Source organism: Nyctibius grandis, chromosome 31 (assembly GCF_013368605.1).
Source record: "Nyctibius grandis isolate bNycGra1 chromosome 31, bNycGra1.pri, whole genome shotgun sequence".
NCBI classification, from domain to species: Eukaryota; Metazoa; Chordata; class Aves; order Nyctibiiformes; family Nyctibiidae; genus Nyctibius; species Nyctibius grandis.
The window spans coordinates 91,358-114,256 of NC_090688.1; the positions used below are offsets into that span (position 1 = coordinate 91,358).

At 47.5% G+C, this 22,899-nt stretch overlaps 1 protein-coding gene across 1 annotated transcript; it reads right to left on the reverse strand.

Moving 5' to 3' along the window:
* Positions 1-1,229: 1,229 nt before the first annotated feature.
* RAB11B (RAB11B, member RAS oncogene family) lies at positions 1,230-18,445 on the reverse strand. The gene is made up of 5 exons (XM_068420427.1): positions 18,322-18,445; positions 12,055-12,250; positions 9,879-10,072; positions 7,359-7,439; positions 1,230-3,032 (listed from the first exon to the last, which is right to left on the reverse strand). The coding sequence occupies exons 1-5, from the start codon at positions 18,359-18,361 to the stop codon at positions 2,887-2,889; spliced, it is 657 nt and encodes a 218-aa protein (XP_068276528.1). The 5' UTR covers positions 18,362-18,445; the 3' UTR covers positions 1,230-2,886.
* Between the last annotated feature and the right edge of the window lie 4,454 nt (positions 18,446-22,899).

Sequence of the window (22,899 nt, forward strand, 5' to 3'; positions counted from 1 at the left end):
CTGTCTACACACAGGAAGATCATTTTACCAGGCAAAACTGGTCCACTGTCCTTTGTCTATTGGCACTAATGGCCCTGTGGTTAGTCTAGGCAAGAGCGTCTCAAACCCACAGAAAGGCTGCGTCTAATTGCCTGGAGAGCAGCATAGCAATCTGGAAGAGTCAATACCTAGCCTAATAAACTGAGTGACCACAGCAGGTAAAACCATGGCTTAGCTCACAGTGCTCACCTAAGCTATGGGTGTGCACATGTGCATGCACACACTCGCGTCCCACATCTCGGGTACACCAAACAGTCCTGCAGCAAAAGGCAGGAGGCCTTTCCACATCACACAACAGATCTGAAAAACAACCCAACCCCCCCAGCATGAACAGCGTGGGTCCAAGATCTGCCTGGTCTGAGGGGGCTTTGGTCAACACACAATGAAGTTGTACAAGGTCTCTCCAATACCCATACAATTTAACAGTACTTAAGCCCTAGACATGAACCTTTTGCTGAGACTCTGAGGCAAAGTTTAGAGCCTTCCATGAAGTCAAAGACTAAAGAAAATCTCTTAAAAGAGACAAGGAAGTGACTAAACTGTTTCTCAGCTTCTTATATCAGGCCAGATTGATTCTAGAAATGTCATGTTAAGAACAGGAGTTGCAGAGTAAACACGTTAATACATCACCCTGAAGTAATAAGTCTTCTTAATAGCATGACTCTTCCTCACGCTATTCAACTCATTTCTTTATAAAAAGTTTTGTTCAAAAATTAAGGAGCCCAGCTCCACTAGTGTCCACCTGTTCTTGAATTAAATGTTTTCAATATCTAAGAATTTCCCATTCTCTCTGATGGTGTGCTTATCTGCCAGCCTTCTAAATACTGACTGCACATCACATTCTGGTCTAGGACCACCAAACAGGAGATGTCGCCAGTTCCCATTGGCTGCACCTTCTCTCAACAGGATGCTATTAAAGTAAATACCTAGTGTTGAAAATGCTTCCCAAACTGGGACACCCTTAGGACAGAGAACTGTGATGCCCGAAGAGGAATTCATATCCTCATTCAATGGGATTAGGCTGCATGCATGCACCCCTTCACCTTGATTGTACCCTCTAAAGAAAGTTGAAAAGTGGAAGTGCTAGGCACCATGTGCACCCTTTGCTGTGAACTATAGCCCTCTAGGTGCACACAGTACAAAATTAAAGGCATTGGTCTGGAAATCTTATAAAAGAAAAGCCATCAGAGTTAACCGCCCTTAATTTTATTACATAACCAGACAGAACAGTTGAGACTGGAATGTCAGATTTCCCCTTCAAGCACAATTCACAGTTTCATATTTGCTTTGTATCAGAAAAGAAAAATCAACTCACTAATATGCAGGTAGGATTCATCAAGTGAGGTACAGTCTCAGAATACAGAGCAAAAATTCACTGCAAATTGCTTCACTGGCCTTCAGAGAGCAGCAGATGGTCTCCAACTCTTCCTTTAGACAGTTTCACCCAGTGTTTGCCTGGTCATAACATTCAGCATATGCCAGAGGGGATGCAGGTGTGTAAGAGCTAGTGAATGATGAAAAGCCATCATAGAAGATTTTCACAAGCTAGCAAGAGACCGACTACACGAAGTTGTGATAACATTCTTCCCATTCAGCAAAACAAAGTATTATAGTAGTTAGCCCTGCTGATGACAAATCTGTTACATCAGGTGAAGTACAATCATTTGAGAATTACAGACTGCAATTCAGCAAAACAGAATAAGAGGAAAACAACAGGTTAGTAGTTATGTGGAATCTTAATATTATGCATTTTAGTAGAGGTCAAGATGATTATGCACAAGGTCAATAGTGAAAGATAATGAAGAGAAAGTTCAAGATGCTATGGTCTGCAGAAGCTTTACAAAATGTATAAAGTATTGTGTTTCTCTAGAACAACCAAAACCCTTACAAGTGCAGGTATATACATGACATGAAAATATTGCTTCACTCACTCAAACAGGGGTAGGAGAGATCTAGAGAAAAAGCAGCATGCAAAAAAACCCTGGAACTATAGAAGATCCTGCTTTCAGACACTGACCTACAGTACAAAATAAGCCTACTTGTACAGGTTGCAAAAGGTTCTGAAATCAATATGCTGGCACTTACTGTACAATAATGTTAACTGATTAACATAAGCCATGAATAAATACCAAGCCACTTCATAAAGCCTGCACAAGCAGCACAGACATTCATGGTGGCAGAAAAAGCAATGCAGACATACTTCATTGTTCCCAAATAAAACAAGAATAGAGAAAGATTTCCCAAGCAGGAAATGGTAAACTACACAGCCAGACTAACTGTATTAGGGGTAATTACATAATAAGCAATGTTATTTTCAACAGCTTTCTGATGTGTGTGCAGCCACTAAAAACCTCACTGTGAGACTTTATCAGGACAGAAAACAGAGCATTTGGTAGGACAGCTATTTTCTTTTAATTTCTCCTCCATTTTTACAGAAACAGAAGAAAAAAAAAATAGCTGACTATGGGAGGAAAAATCCTTGTCACCTAAATGTAGTTATTTCTTCAACTGTTATAGTCAAGTCCCCATGGTTTCTCTCCCAGAAAAAAAAAACCAAACCATCTGAGGGGAGTGTTTCATGGGATAATATCCAGCAGATGTTCCAACATAAACATGACTATCAGATCAGTGCCTACATTTCAAGCCCAAAAGTCACCACATTGAAGGGGATTTCAGAGGCAGGGGAATGTTAGCCCTACAATTAAAGCTCTAAGATGAAAGGAGGGACTTGGGAATGGGGTAAAGGAGGGAAGAGGGAGTCACTGAATCACAGGAGATAAGAAGTGCACACAAGTTTCTAAATGAAGCACAGACAAAGTAAAGGGCACAAGAGTCATCTACAGGAGGTCACAGGTTCTGACAGCACTGGAGTTTGTTGGATTTCTGTCCGTCGGTGGTTGGTGGGACACTGATGTCGACTACGTTGTTGCCAGGAGACTCATCGTGTGCAGACCTATCCGCAATCTGCTTCTGCGAAACAATGCGGTAGATTTCTGAAATGAGAACAGACTTGTTAGAGCCCAGAAAGACATTGCCTCCAACAGAGCACATGCACATGCCAGAGCAAGCTGTCAAAGAAGATGCTGGAACCCAAGAAGGAGAAGATTTTAACTTGAAAGCTGTGAAAGGGCATCTAGTCTGACCAGCTGTGGCATGTAACATCTGGCTGGCTTTCCAGCTCTGTAATGGATACACCAGCTCTGTCTGGAAAAGTTATTAAAACAAGATTCCTTACTGTCTTCCACAACAGCACTTCCTATCATGTTCTTTTTCAATGACTCCATGAACACAGGTATTATTAAACGGCTTTTTAAATTAAAAAGGAGCAGGAATGCTCATTTCTAAAATAAGGAACCATCTTATTTTTGATAAAAGAAATGGGCAACATAATCTAGAAACACCAGTCACAGGATGCTTGCAAAACGTCACTGCGCAGTAGCAATGACTTATCTATTTCACACTTCAGCTTCTGGCAAGCTGCTACCACCAAATGACAGAAATGCCTACTCCTCTCTGCAACAAATCAGTTTTCCCACCTATGACAGTAAAAAGCCACGTGGTTCCATAAAGCCCCATATTGATCTGGAAAATGCTTTTCCTGAGAGAATTAATTTATTTGACTCAAATTAATTTATGGCTGAAAGCACACAGATCCACAAAGCGGTAACCACTGAAGAGAGACTGCCAGGTTAAAAGCTTTCAGAAACAAACCATTTCAACTGCATAGTTAGTAGAAATCATTTAAGTTGAAATGTTTTTAAATTACTTATTTCACTGACTATAAGCCCTTGTTCCAACTTCCCTCCATTGTCAGACAGGAAAAGGGCAAGTACCACCCTGGAAGTCTGCGGTAAATATTATGGTCACATTCATACATCCACAGCCTCAGAACAGCAATACCCAAAGTCTTTAGTAAGGATTAAAAATCATGGGGGACTATGTGGGGTTTGTTTATGTATTTTTTTTTTTTTAAATAAGCTGCACATATTTACATTTTTACAATGGAAACCTTTAACCCTAGACTGATCTCGTTACCATTGGCTACCTTCAGCTCTTTTTGCTGAAAGGCATGAGGAGAGCTGTACAGAGATTGTTGCATCCCCCTTCTTTTGTGCTCAGTGGTGTATTTTAACACTAGCTGTGCAGTCATTGCCAAGCCCTCTTTTCTCTGGGGTAGCATCTGTTTGGTTCCCCCACAGTCTTTAGTGGTGCCTCAAACTGGTTGCCAGTAAGAAAACTCCTGTCCTGCTGCTCCTACCCTCTTCCCTCCTCCCAGTCCCCCACAGTTGCTCCCAACTCACTGCTCTACAGAGCACATTTTCCCAGGTTTCTTCTCCTCCCTTAGAAGGGTGATTCTCCTTGAGGTAATCACTTTAGGAATAGCCTTTTCAGGACTACTCAGTCTTACTAGCCACATCCTCACTGTACCTGAACTGGACAACCTCAACACTTTTGGGAGCCCAGGATGCTGCTAGGAGATAGTGTTTTGAGCTCAGTTTGCCCAGGACTGACCTCAGCTAGAGCTCTGGCTCCTTAAGTATTTTATCTGTTACAGCAGACCGTATCAGGGCTCTCTCCTAGAGCAACCTTAGGCCATCTTGTCTACCCAGTGTCAGTCTCAGGACAACACTGCAAGGGAAGACAGGATAGATGGTGACTGCTGAACTATGGTCAGAGCACTAAAACCATGGATACCATCTCAGAGCGCCAGACAAGTTGCCTCAGATCCAGCCAAGTGTCACAGATAAGCAGTGAATCTGCTGTAAGGTTGCCCTGTGCAAGAGATAGTCCCAGCTGAGGCACTGGGCGGTCTTCTCTACGGCTGTGTCTCAACAGCAATATTCTCCAGTTGCTTCACCAGTAGCTCTAATAACTCAACGCAAATCTTGCTGGGCAGCAAATATAACCCATTCCTACTCTGCCAGGCCTTTTACTTACAGGAGCAGCTTGGCTATCCTTTTTCTCCTGCAAGCCTCTTCTTGGTCATCTTGCTCTAATTGCAACACACTTCTGGTACCAACAGAGTTGGCCAGCACCAGACCTAGTGATCCCAACACTTCTTACTGCTTCCCTGCACACCTCTGCAAAAGAAACCTAAAAGTGCCTGCCTTACAGAATTCACCATATTAAAACTCAGCGTTTTTCCTAGTAACAGGCTCTCATTCACACATAACCAAGAAACAATAATAAAAAGCCAATTCTTTGGTCAGCATCCAATAAGCAACACACACCAGACACTTCCTGATGATCAAGTAGAACCAAAACAAAGGCTCATTCTTGTTTAACTGAAATCAATATCTGGTCACAATAAAGCTCAGAAAATGCTCATCCTGAGATGTTGTGGGACATGTAAATCAGGCACAACTTCACAAAAGAGCATACAGGGGTGAAACTATAGCGACAGTCTATTGGTCTAGAATTCAGCTATGGTACGCAATAGTCAGGAATTGGATCTTGCCAAGTCTTCATGTTCATGATATGGATCTTAAAGAGCTTTTCAAGAGACAGAACAAACACATTGACAAATTATATAGCGTTTTCCCCTCTTTAGGACAAGACTCAGATCTCATGGGGCTGCCAGAGGCAGAATAGTAATCCAATACCTGTTTGATAGCCCTCTTCCTACTTAGATATGACTTTTAAGGGTTCTTTGACATTTACTTCATTTTAGGAGTAGAAGACTATGCTTTGAAACACCAACTTCCCTGCCACCTCAAACAGTATTTTGAGATATGACTACTGCAGAACACATAGTAGAAGGCAGAGACTCCGAAAGCAGAGTTCAAGTTTTCAGTGCTCAAGTTTATCAGGGTTTGTTAGCTCCAATTCAGCAGTCCTGCAGGCCCATGCTGGTTTCCTTCAGACACCCCCGGGTGTGACAGCACCATGCTTCCGAGGACTCTGCTTCTGAGGATTAGCTCAGGCACAGAGCTACCGAAACGCAGAGTCACCTCAGACTGGTGCCAGAATAATACATCCTCTGGAACACAAAGTGCTTTAGCATACAGTGCTGACACTCTCATACAAATTAAAGTCTAACTAAAATTAGAGTAAGATTAGGCCAAACTCCAAGTTCAGGAAAAGTTACCCACCCCAGCTGAAGTAACAACACAGAGATGAGCAGCGCTTACTTTAAGCATCTTTCTTGCTCTGTGTGCTTCCCACTTCTACTGCCCGTAGGCTACATATCTCCCAGCACATATCCTCACCACTTCAACCCTGTCCTTCCTCCTTCTCCTACCTCACGATCATGCAACTCACTTCTTGGCCAACCTTATTTTGAAGGAAATCAGCAAGTTCCCCCATGTGCTGCATTTAACCTAGAACAGAGCTGCACTCTTCCAGAGGCTGAATTGAGCACTCAGCTCAAATTTGCAAAAACACCAGCTGGAAACCCTGTGAGCCTACTAACAAAAGTGCTTTGGCCATGGCCTAGCACAGTAAGGAGGACTTGCTAATGTACCTACAGTAATAAAGCTTTACTGATGAATCCTAGGCCTCATGTTAAGTAGGGTGCTCCCTTACTCCAGGGCCAAGAAAATACATGCAGGCAACAGCTTCATCTTAAGGAATGTAAATTCTAAGTCCCAGTCTGAAAGAGGAAAAAGCAAGTAGTAGAGTATGACTACCTGGAGTACCCCTGATACTACATGCAGTGGACCTACTGCATGAGCCACCTAGCATTCCCACACATACAGCAAGTCTGAAGCTGCAACCGGGCACTGTGCACTCAGTAGCCACATCTACAGCAGTTACACACGCTGAGGAACATTCTTGGGCAGTGGAAATTGTAAGCCCTAGCCTCATTTTGGCCTGTGACCACTATCGCGTTCTTAGACAATTCCTGGGACTCTTCACGGACATTCACAGAAGGCAGCCTGCATGCAGCTATGCTGTTGGTGCACAGTCACCTACAACCCTTGCCATCAGCTGAGAACAAAAGTTTGGTAGTCTGGACAAAAATATTATGTACCAGTCTGCTTTGGTGCAAGAAAACACACTGGAACATTTAACTTCCTAGTATGGCTGTGGCTTCACTGCCTAGATTTTGTGCAGGCACAGAACTACTAGTGCCTTTACAACAGTGCTGTTGCAATAGCTTGAATTAATGGAACATCAGGAGACTAGAAACCTCCAGATTCTTGGGCAGAAAGGTATGTGTGCGGTGGGAGACAGAAGAGAAAGGTAAGATTAGAAGGCTTGCAAACTAACCATCATTCCCAACATTCATTTCCAAAACATCCTAGATAACTGCAAAACATGCCCATGAAGAAGATCCACTACCTCAGGAGGTCCTCTGAATCCATAACAAACCATACCTGTAAGGATGTTCTTGAAGGCTTCTTCTACATTTGTTGAATCCAGAGCAGAAGTTTCAATAAAAGATAAGTTATTTTTTTCTGTAATAAATAACAAATGGTTCAGTTAAAAACTTTAATAGCACTTTATTTCACCTTTACTTTGAGGTTTTCACTTTTATTTTTAGGCCAGAACAGCTGGAGCATAGTATTTTTTTTTTTCCTGTTACACTAGGAACAACTTGGTGCACCATTTATTTAGCTGCTAGTGTTTCAGCAGCGTCACCTTTGACCACTGCCTTTCCATAGTGTGAGAACATTTTCCTCACTGCAGCCCTTGTTCAGTCAAGCGATACAATATTATTCTCATCTGGCTACAGATCACTCCTAGAAGTACCTTGAGCAAGAACATAGGCAAAAGCATGCTGGCTGCGACAGGAGTCACAATTCTCCTCTGCAACCCCAAAAAGATAAACAGACCTATGCTTTCCTAATCAGACCTCATCTCCAAACTACAATAAAACCTCTTGTACTAGTTTATTTTCTTCCTTCCTCTTACAATGCAAAAGATTTTTTTTTTTTTTTTTTAAAAAAAAAAGATTGTTATTAACACCCAAACATCACACCTAGAATGGTACTGTATCACCTGCCCAGAAATAGCAAATTTCAGTCACAGAGCTTAAATGGCAACACCTGTACCATCACTAGCTATTTAAACAGCCTTAGTAGGAAGTCAGGGGCAAAAAATAAGATGTTGAACGTAGTGACCAAAGTAATGCATTATCTAGGGTGCCTACTAACTTGTTTTGCTTCTCTCATAGAGAGTTCACTTCTCACCCATCTGAAAATTTAAAGCAGTGTTACTAACCACAGGGTACTTCCTTACTAGCAAACTTCAGAAAACATGTTTAAGCAAGCCCTAGTAATATTGCTAGAAGGATTTTAAAAGCTATACATTTAAATTCCACCTCCAAGCTTGATAGCCACACAAAAGTAAGCTGAATGTCCCTAGGCCTATAAGGGCAAAAAGAGCATTTGACCAGTGCACCCTCAGCACATTTGCCGACGACCCCAAGCTGTGCAGTGCGGTCGCCATGCTCGAGGGAAGGGATGCCGTCCAGAGGGACCTCGACAGGCTTGAGAGGTGGGCCCGTGCAAACCGCATGAAGTTCAACAAGGCCAAGTGCAAGGTCCTGCACATGGGTCAGGGCAATCCCAAGCACAAATCCAGGCTGGGTGGAGAAAGGATTGAGAGCAGCCCCGAGGAGAAGGACTTGGGGGTGATGGGTGACGAGAAGCTCACCATGAGCCGGCAACGTGCGCTTGCAGCCCAGAAAGCCAACGGCATCCTGGGCTGCATCCCCAGCAGCGTGGCCAGCAGGGCGAGGGAGGGCATTCTGCCCCTCTGCTCCGCTCTCGTGAGACCCCCCCTGCAGTGCTGCGTCCAGCTCTGGGGTCCCCAACAGAAGAAGGACACGGAGCTGTTGGAGCGAGTCCAGAGGAGGCCACGAAGATGCTCAGAGGGCTGGAGCCCCTCTGCTCTGGAGACAGGCTGAGAGAGCTGGGGCTGTTCAGCCTGGAGAAGAGAAGGCTCCAGGGAGACCTTCTAGCACCTTCCAGCACCTGAAGGGGCTACAGGAAAGTGGGAGAGGGACTTTTTACAAGGGCATGGAGTGATAGGATGACAGGGAACGGTTTTAAACTGAAAGAGGGGAGATTTAGATTAGATCTTAGGGAGAAATTCTTTCCTGTGAGGGTGGTGAGACACTGGCCCAGGTTGCCCAGAGAAGCTGTGGCTGCCCCCTCCCTGGCAGTGTTCAAGGCCAGGTTGGATGGGGCTTGGAGCAACCTGGTTTAGTGGAAGGTGTCCCTGCCTCTGGCAGGGGGGCTGGAACTAGACGGTCTTTAAGGTCCCTTCCAACCCAAACCATCCTGTGATTCTAAGATAAGGAAGAGAGAGAAGTAATGCAGTGGCAGCAGCTCACATAACCCGCTTGATTTCTCCCAACAACTGATAATCTCCAAGTCTGATGATCACTGCATTTAAATGAAACTAGATGACACTACTATATGCATCAGTGCTCTGGAGCAGAAACTACACCATCTAAGAGAAGGTTCAGTATTCATTTGCAGCTGTCCACATTGATACATACTCAGTAGAACCAGGCCTCTAGGAAGAAAGGAAAGACATTTCGTGTTGTGATATTTTATATTTATATTGTGACATTTTCTGTTCTGAATGTTGCTTACTGTTTCTAGCCTTGCTAGAGGAAGTATTTAATCTTCAGCTATCAGGCATCTCAAGGACAGCATTTCAAAAACATGTACTACCACTAGATTTTTTTAAAAAAACAACCAACCACACATGCTATTTAATAAGCCAAGATATTTTCATTTTTAAAAAATCTTAAATGCCTTTTTTAGGGTCAAAAATAAAGTCTGAGGTGAAAGTTCAGTCCTGGACAACAATAGCATGATTACAGCTTGCACCAACATCATCCAGTTCAGGAAGCACCAACCCAGAACACACTGCCTACAAACCTGCAAATGCCCGGGCCTCATCGGTGGGCACGGCTCTCAGATGGCGGAGGTCACTCTTGTTACCCACCAGCATGATGACAATATTGTTGTCTGCGTGATCTCTAAGCTCCTTTAGCCAGCGCTCCACATTCTCATAGGTGAGATGTTTGGCAATGTCATAGACAAGAAGAGCCCCAACAGCACCGCGGTAATATCTGAAACCATAAGGCACATTCCTTTACAGAGAGCTCTGTCCGAGTTACCAACAAACCTGGTACCTGGCTCTTCTATACTGGTTACTACTAAGAAGTTAAAAACATTCCCCCCGCTTTGGAAAAAGTTGTGTTGATGCAAATACTGTTGTTGGGGTTTTTTTAAGCCTAAAATCAAGTTCCAAATGCTGAGTTTTTTTTAATGGCATTCCTAAAAAATTCCAATGTACGTAACAAAATGCTGAAGAGACTGCAGAAGCCATGACATTTTTAGTCTGCTTGTATGCAAGAAAACTCACAATGCATTTCAAAATCAATACTGCTAGGAGGTTTTTGTGAAGTTATAACTTACCTTTCTACTAGGAAAATAGTCCTTAGTAAAATGTCAGTATTTGTTGCTGATCTTTCAAATGCCTCCCATCCCTCTTAAAAATTAAATAGGGGCACTCTGGGCTATATGGACACTCATCCACAAGCCCATAACCCCAGAACAGAATTTGCTCCCTCAGTGCAGGTTTGGGCCCATTTCCACTCAAGCCAAGGGCTCAGGACAGCACAAGCCACTCTATTATCAGCAATCCTAGAACGTCCACATCTCTCTCCCACACAACCCTACCATTTCTCCCCTGCTCCGCCAGCACCTGTCCAACACGTCGTTCAACCGATTCAGGACACCAAGTCAGCGGAAAACATTCACTTTTTACTTCTGGTTGGCATTCTGCTGGCTTAGCAGGCTGAACTGGCCTAGCGATGTGTCAAGCAAGAGCTCGTGCCAGCACAAAGGAGAGGCAGGATCACAGGGCTACAGATGCACTGATTCTCATCAGTCAAGTCTGTTGTTGAACCAGACTCAGCCAGCAGTTTTTCTGCTAAGCTTTTAAAGCAGTAAGAACAATTTAAGGGTCACAAAAAAATTTCTGAATAACACACTAACAATTATGGAAAAGACACAATTTGAAATCGCCACTTACATCTGCTTCTGCGTTACTTTGTTTTTGCATTTCTTCCCTATAGATTATTCCCTTTGGGCTCCATGCTTTTCTATGTTTCTGCCATCTATTCTGCATTACCCTCTTTCACCCCAATGAAAAAATGTTCCCCTTACCTTGAGTTGAATACAAATGGCTCAATCTGTGCATGACTCAAACAAGTTTGTACCTTTAAAAACTGATATACATCTGTAACACTAAAAAATTTCAACTCGCTGATCAGAATATGCCCTGAACAACTAGGCCTGCCAATAGTGTTTTCTTTTATTTTTCTCTAAAAGATACTTTTGCCTACTACCTGCATAGAAACAGATACCCCAGAGGTTACATCCTAAGACACTGTCTGGATTAACAAGGCACCATACACGGAAGCTTCTCCACACCACTGTTCTAAATAGGGCTGTGCCTAATGCTGCAGAGTCGGCATTATCACAGTTGCCTCTCTACTTACTGGTTATTCAGCGTTCACTCTTGGACCTAATTTTCAGGGCTGTGACTAATTCAAAGTCATTGAGATTTCAAGGGAGTTTGTAGCTGAAGATTGTCCTAAAAACACCCTCAATCTCAAGACTAAGGGAGCAATGAAGACCAGAAGCCACTGGCATTATGGTAAGCTACCATGCCTAGACCAAAACTTGATGCCAAACAGTACCCAGCTTCCATCAGAAATTACACTCATCCCATGTGATGAAGATAGTACATCCAGGGCAAGTAAAAAACCCAAATCACAAGACTCAAACAGAATTTCCCATGCTTTTGATTTAAGCTGTCATTTTTTCTATAATAGCATCATTATAATCTAAAAATTACTTTCACTATACTAATCAAGGAACACAAAAGTATTTGCTATCGTATGACTTGGATCTACACTGAAGTCCGTTGTAATGATTTTGTCATGTGTCCCAAATAAGTTTCATTAATTCTCTACCCATAAATTTATCTGTACCATGTGTGCTACAATTCTGCTGTTAGCCTGAGCAAAGACAGAGTACTCACGCTGAGGTAATGGCACGGTATCGTTCCTGTCCTGCAGTATCCCAGATCTGTGCTTTTATCGTCTTCCCATCCACCTGGATGCTCCTGGTGGCAAATTCCACCCCAATGGTGCTCTTACTCTCGAGATTGAACTCATTGCGTGTGAAACGTGACAGAAGATTACTCTTCCCAACTCCAGAGTCTCCAATCAACACAACTGAAAGAAAAGACATTATTTTAGAAATTAATTCTTCATAACAGCATTTACATAGTGCAGTGGTGCTCCTGGCTGCTATGTTGCCTTGCAGGCAGGACCCAGAGGAGTTGCGCAGCCAGATAAACACAGGAGAAAGTTATGCTGACAACACCTCAGACTTTACTACTCACAGCTTGCTTCCCCAGCCCCAAAACAGCCCCAAGGCTTTTTGTTGCTAGCAGCTGCTCAGTTCCTCAGAGGTGGAAATGAGAAATTGCTACAGCGACTGTCAGCAGCTAAACATTGCTTTGGAGGCCCCAAGCCACCGCCAGCGATTAGACGTAACTAGATGTCCCTTGCATACTCAACCTTTTGCAAAGGAGGGCTGCAACCCATGTTTTAAGAAATACTACAGCCAAGAACATGGCAACAGGCTACCTGTCTGCCTGACAAAAGCCTGTGTACAGTATAAGCCTACTCTATTTCTATTTAAAAAAAAAAAAAACAAAAACACGGTAAGTAAAAAATTATTTGCAGCTCCTCTTGGGGTCACACGGGGCATTTTGTTTCAATAATTTAATTCGTAAATATGTTCACCATAAAAAGGGGAAAATAGGAGACATTTGATACTACAAACAAGTACAAAGAAAGCAGCATTTCATCCAGCAAAACAAGTTCTAGTAGACTGCATGAGAAGTAAAAGATGAGCTAAAAATCTCTGCCTCCACACGAGGTGTTGCCATGTTAACAGAAAAATGTTAGTCCAGAGAGATCCTTAGCATGCAAAACCCAGCTTTACTGAAAGGAATTGTGAAGGTACATCTCGCAGGAGTTTCCCCGTACTCTAGGGCTGAAGCTCGCTGCTCGTCCCAAGGCACACCTCTTTGCCACTCCTGCTTCTACCCAGCCAGGCTAGATCAGGCTCTCCGTGAGACCATGGGAATACTTTCTACTTTGGTTCAACGTACAGATTCACTGATCTTCCTCATTTATATGATCTGTTTTTCCTACAGAAAAGCAGACACGGGCAGAAAACATTTCTGATCCCTCCACAACAAATTACAGAAGACTCTTCCAGAACGAGCTCACCAGTGTCCTCCCACAGCAAAGGATCGTACTTGTCCTTTTAGTGTTACTACAGTATTTTTCTGCTCAGGCCATTGTTTCAGGTTACGGCCCTGGCAGCACACGGCTCTAGTTCGTGGACCTCCCCACCCCTGCAAGCACATTACCCAAATTCTGCTGCAGCCCTCTGTTACTCTGCTGCGACAGCTCCCAAGCGGCACAGCGAGATTGCTGAAATGCTCCAGACTTCCCCCCGTCCAGCATTTCATCCAGCTGACAGCACAGATAGATGGACAATTGTGCTAGCACAGCTGAACGGTCAAAATACAACAGAGGCAGGAATAGGCAGCCAGCGGATCATGGCAAAGCGCCACAACTCCCCACCCGGGACAGCTAAAATCAGCTCCTCACAGTGCTCTGCCTTCACTGGCAAGCAGCCGAAGTCATTTTTTAGGGTATGAGAACAGATATATAAAAAAGATTTTATTACAAGTTTTAACTCTAGGATTTTGTTAGCTTTATTTTCCAGACAAACAGTTTTTCATCACTAATTCCACGGGGCGTTCCAAGAATGGGCCGAAGGTCATCCATCTTGCACAGGGACCTGCTGGCTTGGAGTAGGCTATACCCGACAGCAAAGCCCTGATCATAACCAGGAGGAGGTAAGAACATCCACCACACAAGCTAGACCAGCTTGGAAAAACCCTGAAGCTTCCAACTCTTTCTGAAGGGAGCTACTTTCTCGTGAATCTGCAGCTCGAGAAAGCACAGACATCTCTCCTATCCTCTGGCATTTTAAAATTATCCTCTTTGTGCATAAACCGTGCAAATGGCTCTCAGGTCATTAACTCCATCAGTCACAGGAAGAAAATTCACAGGGTCCTGCACTACTTCAGCTGGTTACTTGCAACTGGCAGCAAAGCACCAGGCTCCCCTTTCCCGAGCTGCTCCACGTTCTAGCAGCACTTGTAAGAGCCTTTTTGAGAAGTTACTGGACACAGCAGTAACAAAGGAAGGCAACAAGATCCCAACTCAGTAAATAATGTTCTCTCTACCTTACAGTCTCCAAGTGCTTCTTGTTAATACTCAATCTTGAGCATTAAACGAGCACTTTCACCTTCAGGAGAAAGGCGCAAAGACTGGAGGCCCACATGCACACAGAACCCACAAACTTTTATTTTGTATGGGAACTGAGCAAGAAGATATCTTCAAGACTCTGGATTAAATGATTACATCTTGGGAAAGTTCCTAAATTTGGGAACAGGCCACCAGACAGCACTGCCTGTTCAAATGCAGAAGTCTTGACAGAGTAGAAAAGAAAGTTCCAAATCAGATCCAAGAGCCTGAATACTCCCTAAACACATCTCACCAGAATCGATGAAGTCACACTCCCGAACAGCCTTTAGGGCCACACTGGTAATGGAAAGATGCACCGGTTTTAACTTGGAAGTGACCTGAACCGATAACCAGCACTATCACCATCCGATGGCTCTAAGCACACAAGGAAGCCCCGCCAAGTGCCTTGTTTACATCCTGAATCATGGCACTGCTCCCTCAGTCTCCCCTGCTTTTCTCTCTCATTCACCACACTGTGCCAGTCTGCGAGTTACCAACCACCACGTTACCCGTCCGTCAATGGCAAAGCGTTCAGATCTCAGTCACCACCGTCGCTCTGCTTCCCATGTCTTGTCAGGCCTCACAACATGCAACCTACAGCCACCTCAGCAGAGCACAGTCCCACCACCCGGCCACCTGCTTGTACCTCGGGATCCTGGTACAAAGCGAGCAAAAGACAGAATTAAAAATCCAGGGCAATACATTGTTGGTAAGAAAAAAAAACAAAAACAAAAGATCAAGTTTATGACAGAATGTTAAATACACTCGTTATATTCTTTTTGCCAGATTAATATTCTTTTGAGCAATCAAGAAGATCAAGACTCTCTCATAGAGACCACATAAGCAAAGTTCATTAGAAATATTAAGTACGTAAGGTTGACAGATATTGATGACTAATATGACACGCATTTGTTTTTAATAAACACAGCCTTTGCTAGGCTTAAGCTCTAATCAGAGCAGTCTAAATTCCCACAAAGGTAAAATGAAAGCTCTTTCTTCTATGGGTGGTTTTTTCCTTCCTTCTTCACGAGCCAGCATACAACTGCACAACCTCAAATTTAATTTTTAAAATAAACACTAATCTTCTTGAGAGGAAAAATTAATGTGCAGGTCACATTTTAATAGGTACAAAGCTTCCAATATTTTAACAGCTATTAAACAGTCACGAATTCAATTCCAGATCTAACCCATTCAAAATTCATCATGAAAAGTTCCTGCTTTTTAACCATTCCAGCTACAAAACTAATTGGGAACAGAGCCCTGAACCACTGGGTTTGCTTGGGTTACATCACCGAAACGCATCTACAACAAGATCCTCACAGCCTCATTATTCTGCGCAGCTCTGCACACAGAATTCAGCTTGTTCTCCCAAAGGTTGGCTCAGTCGTTTTGTTAACAAACAACATTCTGTTGTGATCAATAAAATAAGCAGTTCTGACTGCCAGGACGCACACAGGAGAAAGGGAAATTGGGAATAAAGATAAAGAGGCGCTAGTTTAGCAGAGCAGCTTTGACTATAACCACACTCGCATCCCCAGAGTGCCACCAACCCTTAAATTAGTTTTCGCCTACTGTGAGCTACACCCGACAAACCAACAACGTTCGTCTCTCCTGCAGCTCTGTTGAAATGGCCGGTCCTAAAGCACAAGCTGACGGACAACACGAACGAGGGAACACCAAGAACAGCGAGCCAGCTATGAACAGAAACTGTTGCTACAAACTCTTTGGCCATTTTCACCCCTGAACAATTGTTTTATAGGTGGTATTTCACATGAAAGAGACTAACAATAAATGGGGCTCTTTGCCTTTTAAACTTTTCACAAAGCTGATTAATATAATCTACGCTAGATGACAGAAGTTCCTATACAAGCAGTTCCAGATCTTCCACTACATAAAAAAGTAAAAATTGTGACTTTAAAGCAACACTGCATTCAACTGGAGTCATCCTAAATAATATTACAATGCAAGAATGCAAATTTCTTAAACAAGCGCAACTGCAAAAGCCAAAATCAGAGTCCAACCAAATTTCCTTTGGAAATAGGTGGTAGGGGACATGGTCAAACCTTAAGTTTAATAAAAATAATCTTTCCCAGACTGCAACCTTCCTTAACCATTATTTCTACCTCTGACCACTACATGTGCCTGATAGAAGAGAGTTCAAAAGCAGTCTATGTAGCTAAGAAGGGGCTAAACCAGAAGTCAATCAAACCTCTGGACATTATGGTTTTCATTATGTCAATTCCCCTTGATATTTAATTCCATCATTGGAGGTGGCAGAAGGGAAAGGAAGGGGAGCTGGTCCTACAGCAGAAACCTCATCCCACTGGGTCCCATTTATATTCATTATTTCTTGCCTAGTCCTAAAAAGCCTAGAAGGAAAGAAAAGATGACTAGATAGGGAAGGGTTTTTTTGTGGGTTTGTTTGTTTATTTTTTAAAAAAACATCCACACAACGACCCCCGCCCAAAGGATGCACAGCAAAGGACAAGTCTCTCCCCCATTTCTCATTAAGCGCTAAAAGTACGCCAAGGTACTTCGGTATCAACACAACAGCATGGTTCCTGATCACATAGCTTTTGGTTAAGTTTCACTCCAGATTAAATTAAAAATGCATTTTGAAATGGTGTAAGCATTTTTAGAGATGAATGCAGTTTTGCCTACCTAATTGACTATTCACAGAGGCTTTCGAGTTCCTGGCTATTAAACCCCTTGGGAAATAGATGGTGGAATGACTTCAGAAGGAAACTAGTTTAGACCCAGACAGTTCAGCGTATTTTTGGAGGCCAGTCTTCTGCTTTTTAGGCAGAGAATAAATAAGGGCTCCCCCTGCCCCCGCTATCTTGAAGAGTGTAAAAAAATACACCAAACAGGCAAATACATCCATAAAATATTTCTAACAGATGAGTAATTGCTCTTTCTTTTCATCAACAAGCAATTACAGAACCGCTGCTGCCCTTGGTAGGGGCCAAGTACGTACAGCGCGCCCCGACATCAAACTCCTGAGGAATTGTCACGGCAGCAAGCGCACACCCACGCCCTCCCAGACCACCCTAGCACCCAGAGACCAACGTTAACTCTGCCTTTTGTGAAAGTGAACTCTTTGGACGAACCTAAGGGTTTCAGCCACGCTACCACAGGAGACCAAGTGTAAAACAGGTTGGGGAGCACGCAGGTGCATGTTTTACACCCGCCCGCACTGTTCCTTGGGCCCCAAAGGCAGAGCTGTGGGTCGTTCCGGGGGGAAGGTCAATCTGAGCACCTCTGCACACGCAGGACATCAACGTGCACCTGAGCCAGCACAAGAGGAGCAGCACCAAACCCACCGGGCATTCGGCTGTTTTCTCACACAACCCTGCCCGCGGCTGCTGGACAACCCAAATGTCACCGGCGTGGGGACAGAGGCACTGAAATGACCCCAGGCAAAGCCACACTAACGCTGTGACACTTCCCGGCGCCAGCACTCCCTCGGCGGTCTGTTAGCCTGAAGTTCCTTCAGCCCCGGCTCGGGCCCGGGCCGATCTCCCGAGCGTCCCACACCCCGGCCCGGCCACCGCGCACGACTCCCGGCTCGCATCCCACCGCCCCTCCAGCCCCCGGCCCAAGCCCGGAACCTCTCCCACGCCCCAACGCGGCCACCAGGGACCAAAACCGCCCGGCTCCAGCGCGCAGCCGCCGCCGCGGCTGGGCCGGGAAGGCCCCGGGGCTCCCCTGCTCCCCCCGCGCCACTACTGCCCCGCCGCAGCCCGACAGCGAGCCCGGCGCCAGGCCCAGACGGGCCCCGCCGCGGCGGGCGCTGCCCGCCAGGCCGCCCCGCGCAAAAAGGCCGCGGCGGGGCCCGGGCCCGAGCAGCGCGGCCCGGCGGGTCGGGCCCAGCGGCGCGGCCCGGCGCGGAGCGGCGCGGCCGGCGGTACCTTTGAAGAGGTAGTCGTACTCGTCGTCGCGGGTGCCCATGGCGATGGCGCCCCGACCCTCCGGCTGCCAGGCACCGACCACGACCCAGACGGGGGGGCCGCTCCTGCCGCCGCCTATCAGCGGCCGCCAGAGCCCGCAGGAGGCGGGCGGTGCGCCAGACCCATCAACGGCGCCCAATAGAAGACGGGCGCGCCTCTGACTGGCGGGCAACGCTGTCCAATCGAAGTAGGGCAGCTGGGAAGGGGCGGTGCTTGGGCGCCTGAGCCGGGACCCTGCGAGACTAAGCGATGCCGGTGCCCGGGTTGGGGCGGGGCCCGGGGCGGGGCTTGGTGGATGGGCGCGGCCTGGGGCGGGGTGCGTGGAGCGGGGCACCGCCCGGCGCGGGGCGCGTGGGGGGGTTGCCCCGGGTGCGGGGGTCCCGGCCCGGTGTGGGGGGCCTGGCCGGGTCCGGGCGTCAGCGCAGCGCAGGAGCCGAGGGGTGGAAGGCGCGGGGGGGGGTCCCCTGAAGCCGCCCCGAGCGGTGCGCGGCTGCGGTTCGGAGCCATCGCGCCCCGCACGCCCGCGCTTTGCTCTTCTCGGGCTGTTCCCCGGGCTGGGACAAATCCTGCCCCGCGCAGCGCTCAGGGTCTCACCTTCCTGCGCTAACTACCAGCTGAAAAAGCTGTTCCGGCAAAAAAAAAAGCCCCGCACTGTGATACAATTTGTTCCAGGAAAACATTTCCCCTTTCTTTCCCTGGCAGGGCTTGAGGCGACTTCCTGAACGAACCGGTGACAGCAGCAAAAGGCCGTTTGGGGAGCGCCGGCGGCTGCGCTGGCTCCGAGCTGGACGCCCTTCGCCTTCCCGACAGCAGAGCTGCGGCCACTCACCAAGGGAAGGGCCACTCACAAAGGGCCCTCGGGAAGCCCCGGGGTGTCCCCGCTGCTTTGGTGACCTCCCTGCCAGCGCTCGCCCTACACAACGTGCCCCCACGCCGCGTGTGCAGGCCGACGTCACGGCCGCTGGTTTAACGGGTTTGATTTGTGGTTGTGACAAATCCTCGCAGGGAAGACAACGGCTCCCTCCCCTCTCTCGGCGATGCGCAGGGAAACTCGCTCTGCTCATTCAACGGGTTTCTCTCTTCCCTGGGCTGCGTTCATCGTGGCTCGTCCACTGATGTCGCGCGGAGGAGGCTTCAGCCAGCTGAGGGATCAATGGGTCTCCAGCATCACACGGAAGCAAGGCTGAGACCATGAGGAGGAAAACCATGGCTTTGGACTTGTTCTTGCCAGCTTTGGAGGTGCTCAGCACATAAGCAGCGGCAGGGAAGGGGGAGATGGATGTTCAGACCCTCCAGGCAGCACAGCGCTGAGCTGCCCTTGACTTCCCCCCGATGCCTGCACACCCTGGGCAGGAGGGATCATGGTTTCTAAGGGGTCCCATTTCCCAAATGTAAGTGCTAATGAAGGTGTGGGGGCGCGCAAAGAGGCAGCACCCAGACGAAGAGCTGTGTGTCGGCAGGGTATCCAGCTCCTTCTCAGTGAAAATCATTCTTTTGATGCACCAGGCTCTGAAAACGGGTTGAGAAACAGAGCGTGCTGCAAACTCATTGCAATCCCACTGCTGTGCTGGGAAACTGCATCTAGGCATCCCCATTGCATACCGGGCTCTGGAAGGAGCTGGGAAGGAAAGCCAAAAATTCACAGAGCGAGGGTCTAGGGAAGATGCTAACTCCAACCCAGCGATGGGTCAGGCCAGTTGCTCCTCTCTGACAGACAGCAATTGCTGAAGAAGCAGGGAGGAAAACTTTCTTTTCACCTTTTCTTTGCAGTTTTGGGGCTCAGCATGGGGCATTGGGGTTTTAAACCTCCTCATGCCAAGGGAGCTTTGACAGCCAGGATCTGCAGGAAGGCGTTAACGCTTTCTCCTGCTGCTGCTGTTCATATCCCTGCAGGACCACAGCAAATGGCCCTGTTGAGTAATGCCTAGAGCACGCCCAGGGATGTCGAGCATCCAACCAATGAATAGTTAAATAGCATCAGGAGAAGCAAAGCTGGAATATGTTGGACGCAGAATCTCCTGGGAAGGGGAATTATCCCATGGTGAGTTTCCCACACCTGATGATAATGCCACAGCCAGTGAGTGGCTGGGTGAAAGGAGGGAGGGGAGGGTGGCTCCTCACCGGTCTTACCTTTGCTTCCCTCCCTTTGTTCTGGTTAAAATGGGCACAGCAGAAGTAAAACATCTTCTTTTCATTATCACAAGTAGCTTAATTGGTTCTGAACTGAATATTGAGTGTGCATGGGGCGGGGGGGGGGGGGGGGGTAAAAAAAAAACAAAGTTATTTCTCATTGGTTTGGATGGAAATCACTTTCTTCTTTTCTTCTTCCAATGCCTGGAAATCGTTGCTATAAGGTTTAAAGAGCAATATATGATGGAGGTATCCTTGTGAGTGCTGTCCAGCTCCGAAATCCCCTGGGGCAGAGTTTTAACACGGACTGCAGGGAGTGAAGATAGTGAGTTGGTGTTAGAGGAGGGATGCTGCCCCAGGTGATGGGAGTGAAGTGTGAGCCCAGAGTCCCCGCGTTCTTCGTCCTCAGGAGTCCCCCAGGTTTGTGGTATGTTTTGCACTGGAGAATCAGTGTCATGCCACCAAAACCAGCCACGTGTCACCGGTTGCTGATGGAGTGATGCGTTTGCAGACCCTTTCTGGAAATCCCACATGTCCTCGAGTTGGTCGCAGGCCATCAAGCCTCAGGCAGCAGAGGTCCTACCAGCCCCAAATATTTTCTTAAACTATGCTGGGGCACACACCCTTAAAAGCAGACAGGCCTATGCCATCTGCCACTTTCTTTACGTGATAAAACCTTGCCCAAAATGTTCACCCAAGATGCTGTCTCTTGTCCTGGGTGCCCCAGCCCCTGCGGTGCCCCGGGGTGTAGCTGCCTGCCTGGGATGCTTGAGCCAGGAGTTCCCGTCCCACCCTTGTAGTGAGATCTGGTGCTCTGGGTGTCTGTGAGCACGCTCGAGGGAGCCACCCCAGAATACTCTGCTCGGGAGGTGCCCTGGTAAGGGTGCGGGTGTCGCAAAGCTGTGCCAGACATGTCCACAGGAAACTTGATTTGTGCTCAGTGTTGCTGAGCTCCAGCAGAAGAGCTGAAGTAACTGGGAGGACTGGGCGAGTCCTGATGCCCCAGTGTCCACCAGGCACCCTGAGGCTGGGGGCCAGGGCCGGGCTGGGAGTGCTGGGGAGTGTTGCTGGGTGGAGAACTCATCACTCGGTGTTAATTTGCTAGTTTTGGCTTTGCACCAGGTCTCAGACTCAAGCAGAGCTTTGCCAATTTGCCTTTTTTGTTTCGTTGCAGTGCTCTGGGACAGCCATGCTGGCGGTGGGGGGCTCAGGGCAATCCTCTGGCTTTCCCCCTCCAGCATCTCGGTGCCACCAGCACAGGGGCTCAGCCCCTCCACCCGAGCTGGTGCAGCTCTGTGCATGCACAAACACCTTCCCTTTTTTCCAGACTTTGCAAAGAGTGGTTTGCATTCCACTGTTGCATAAAAAAGGGCTTGAGGCCCCACCATCGGCTCTCCCAGGGCTTCTTTCTGCCATTCAGACACAGGCTGGATTTGGAGGGGGCTCTGGGCAGCGGGCCAGGGCTCTCCTTGCTTTCTGGGGCCACCAAACACAGCTCAGTCGGCATGTTGGTACCTGATGTGCACGGTCTTGTCAGTCTGAGGGTGCTCTGGGAGAACCCCCCGGATCCAAAGCAGCTGCAGTTCAATCTGCTTCTGCTGATGAGTCCGAGCTCCCCATTGAGGCACGCTCCAGCCCTGCATCACCCCGCTGGACTGTGGCCCCAGGCTGTCCCGCAACGCTTCTGGCCCCAAAAAACCCTGTACCACCACGTCCAGGCCCTGCAGCCCTGAGCCACCCGGCACGTGCTGAGCTCGGACCCCACCACTGCCTTCGGCACAGCCCCTCTGAGCATCCAAACCGAGCAGCAGTCCCTTCTCTCCAAATCGGTGAGATTTTGCTGGGAGGACTCAAAGCCCTGGGCGGACCCAAAGCCCTGGGAGGACCATCGTGTCAGGAGCTGTGGTGGGGCACAGCACAGCACGGCCCGTATGGGAGCGATGGCCGGTTTCGGGGAGCGGCAGCGTTTCGAACCCCAAAGGCTGGTTGTGCTTTCGGTGCCGCATCCCTCGCTGTCGCTGGAGGGAGCTGCCCCATCCTGCACTGGGCTCCCAGATGTCAGGACAAGCTGCAGCTCAAGCAGTTAAAAGTTAAGGAGCTGAAGGATTCCAGGGAAAATTCAGATGAAAACAGAGACCCAGGACCGGCTTCTTCTGCAGAGGGACCTCAGAAGGGCCCCAGGACGCCCCACGCTCTGGCGTGGGACCTAAGGTCTGGGGGCATGGGGTGGCATTGGTGCTGATGGGATGTGGAGACTTGCACAGCAGAACAGGGCGAGACAGAGACACCGAAGAAAGCAGCAGCTGTAGTTCCTGGGCTGGGAAGATTTGGGACATTTTGCCTTCCCCCGGCTGGTGTTTGGTACCGGCTGACGTTGTCCTCTGGGCACCTCCTGTACACGCTGAAGAT

Bases quoted from the DNA above. Each gene is read 5' to 3' on its own strand.
- RAB11B (XM_068420427.1), bottom strand. From the start codon at position 18,361: ATGGGCACCCGCGACGACGAGTACGACTACCTCTTCAAAG. The intron at 12,251-18,321 runs GTACCGCCGGCC...CTTTTCTTTCAG, and splicing joins GTACGACTACCTCTTCAAAG to TTGTGTTGATTGGAGACTCT. The intron at 3,033-7,358 runs GTATGGTTTGTT...TTCTCATTTCAG, and splicing joins CTTCAAGAACATCCTTACAG to AAATCTACCGCATTGTTTCG.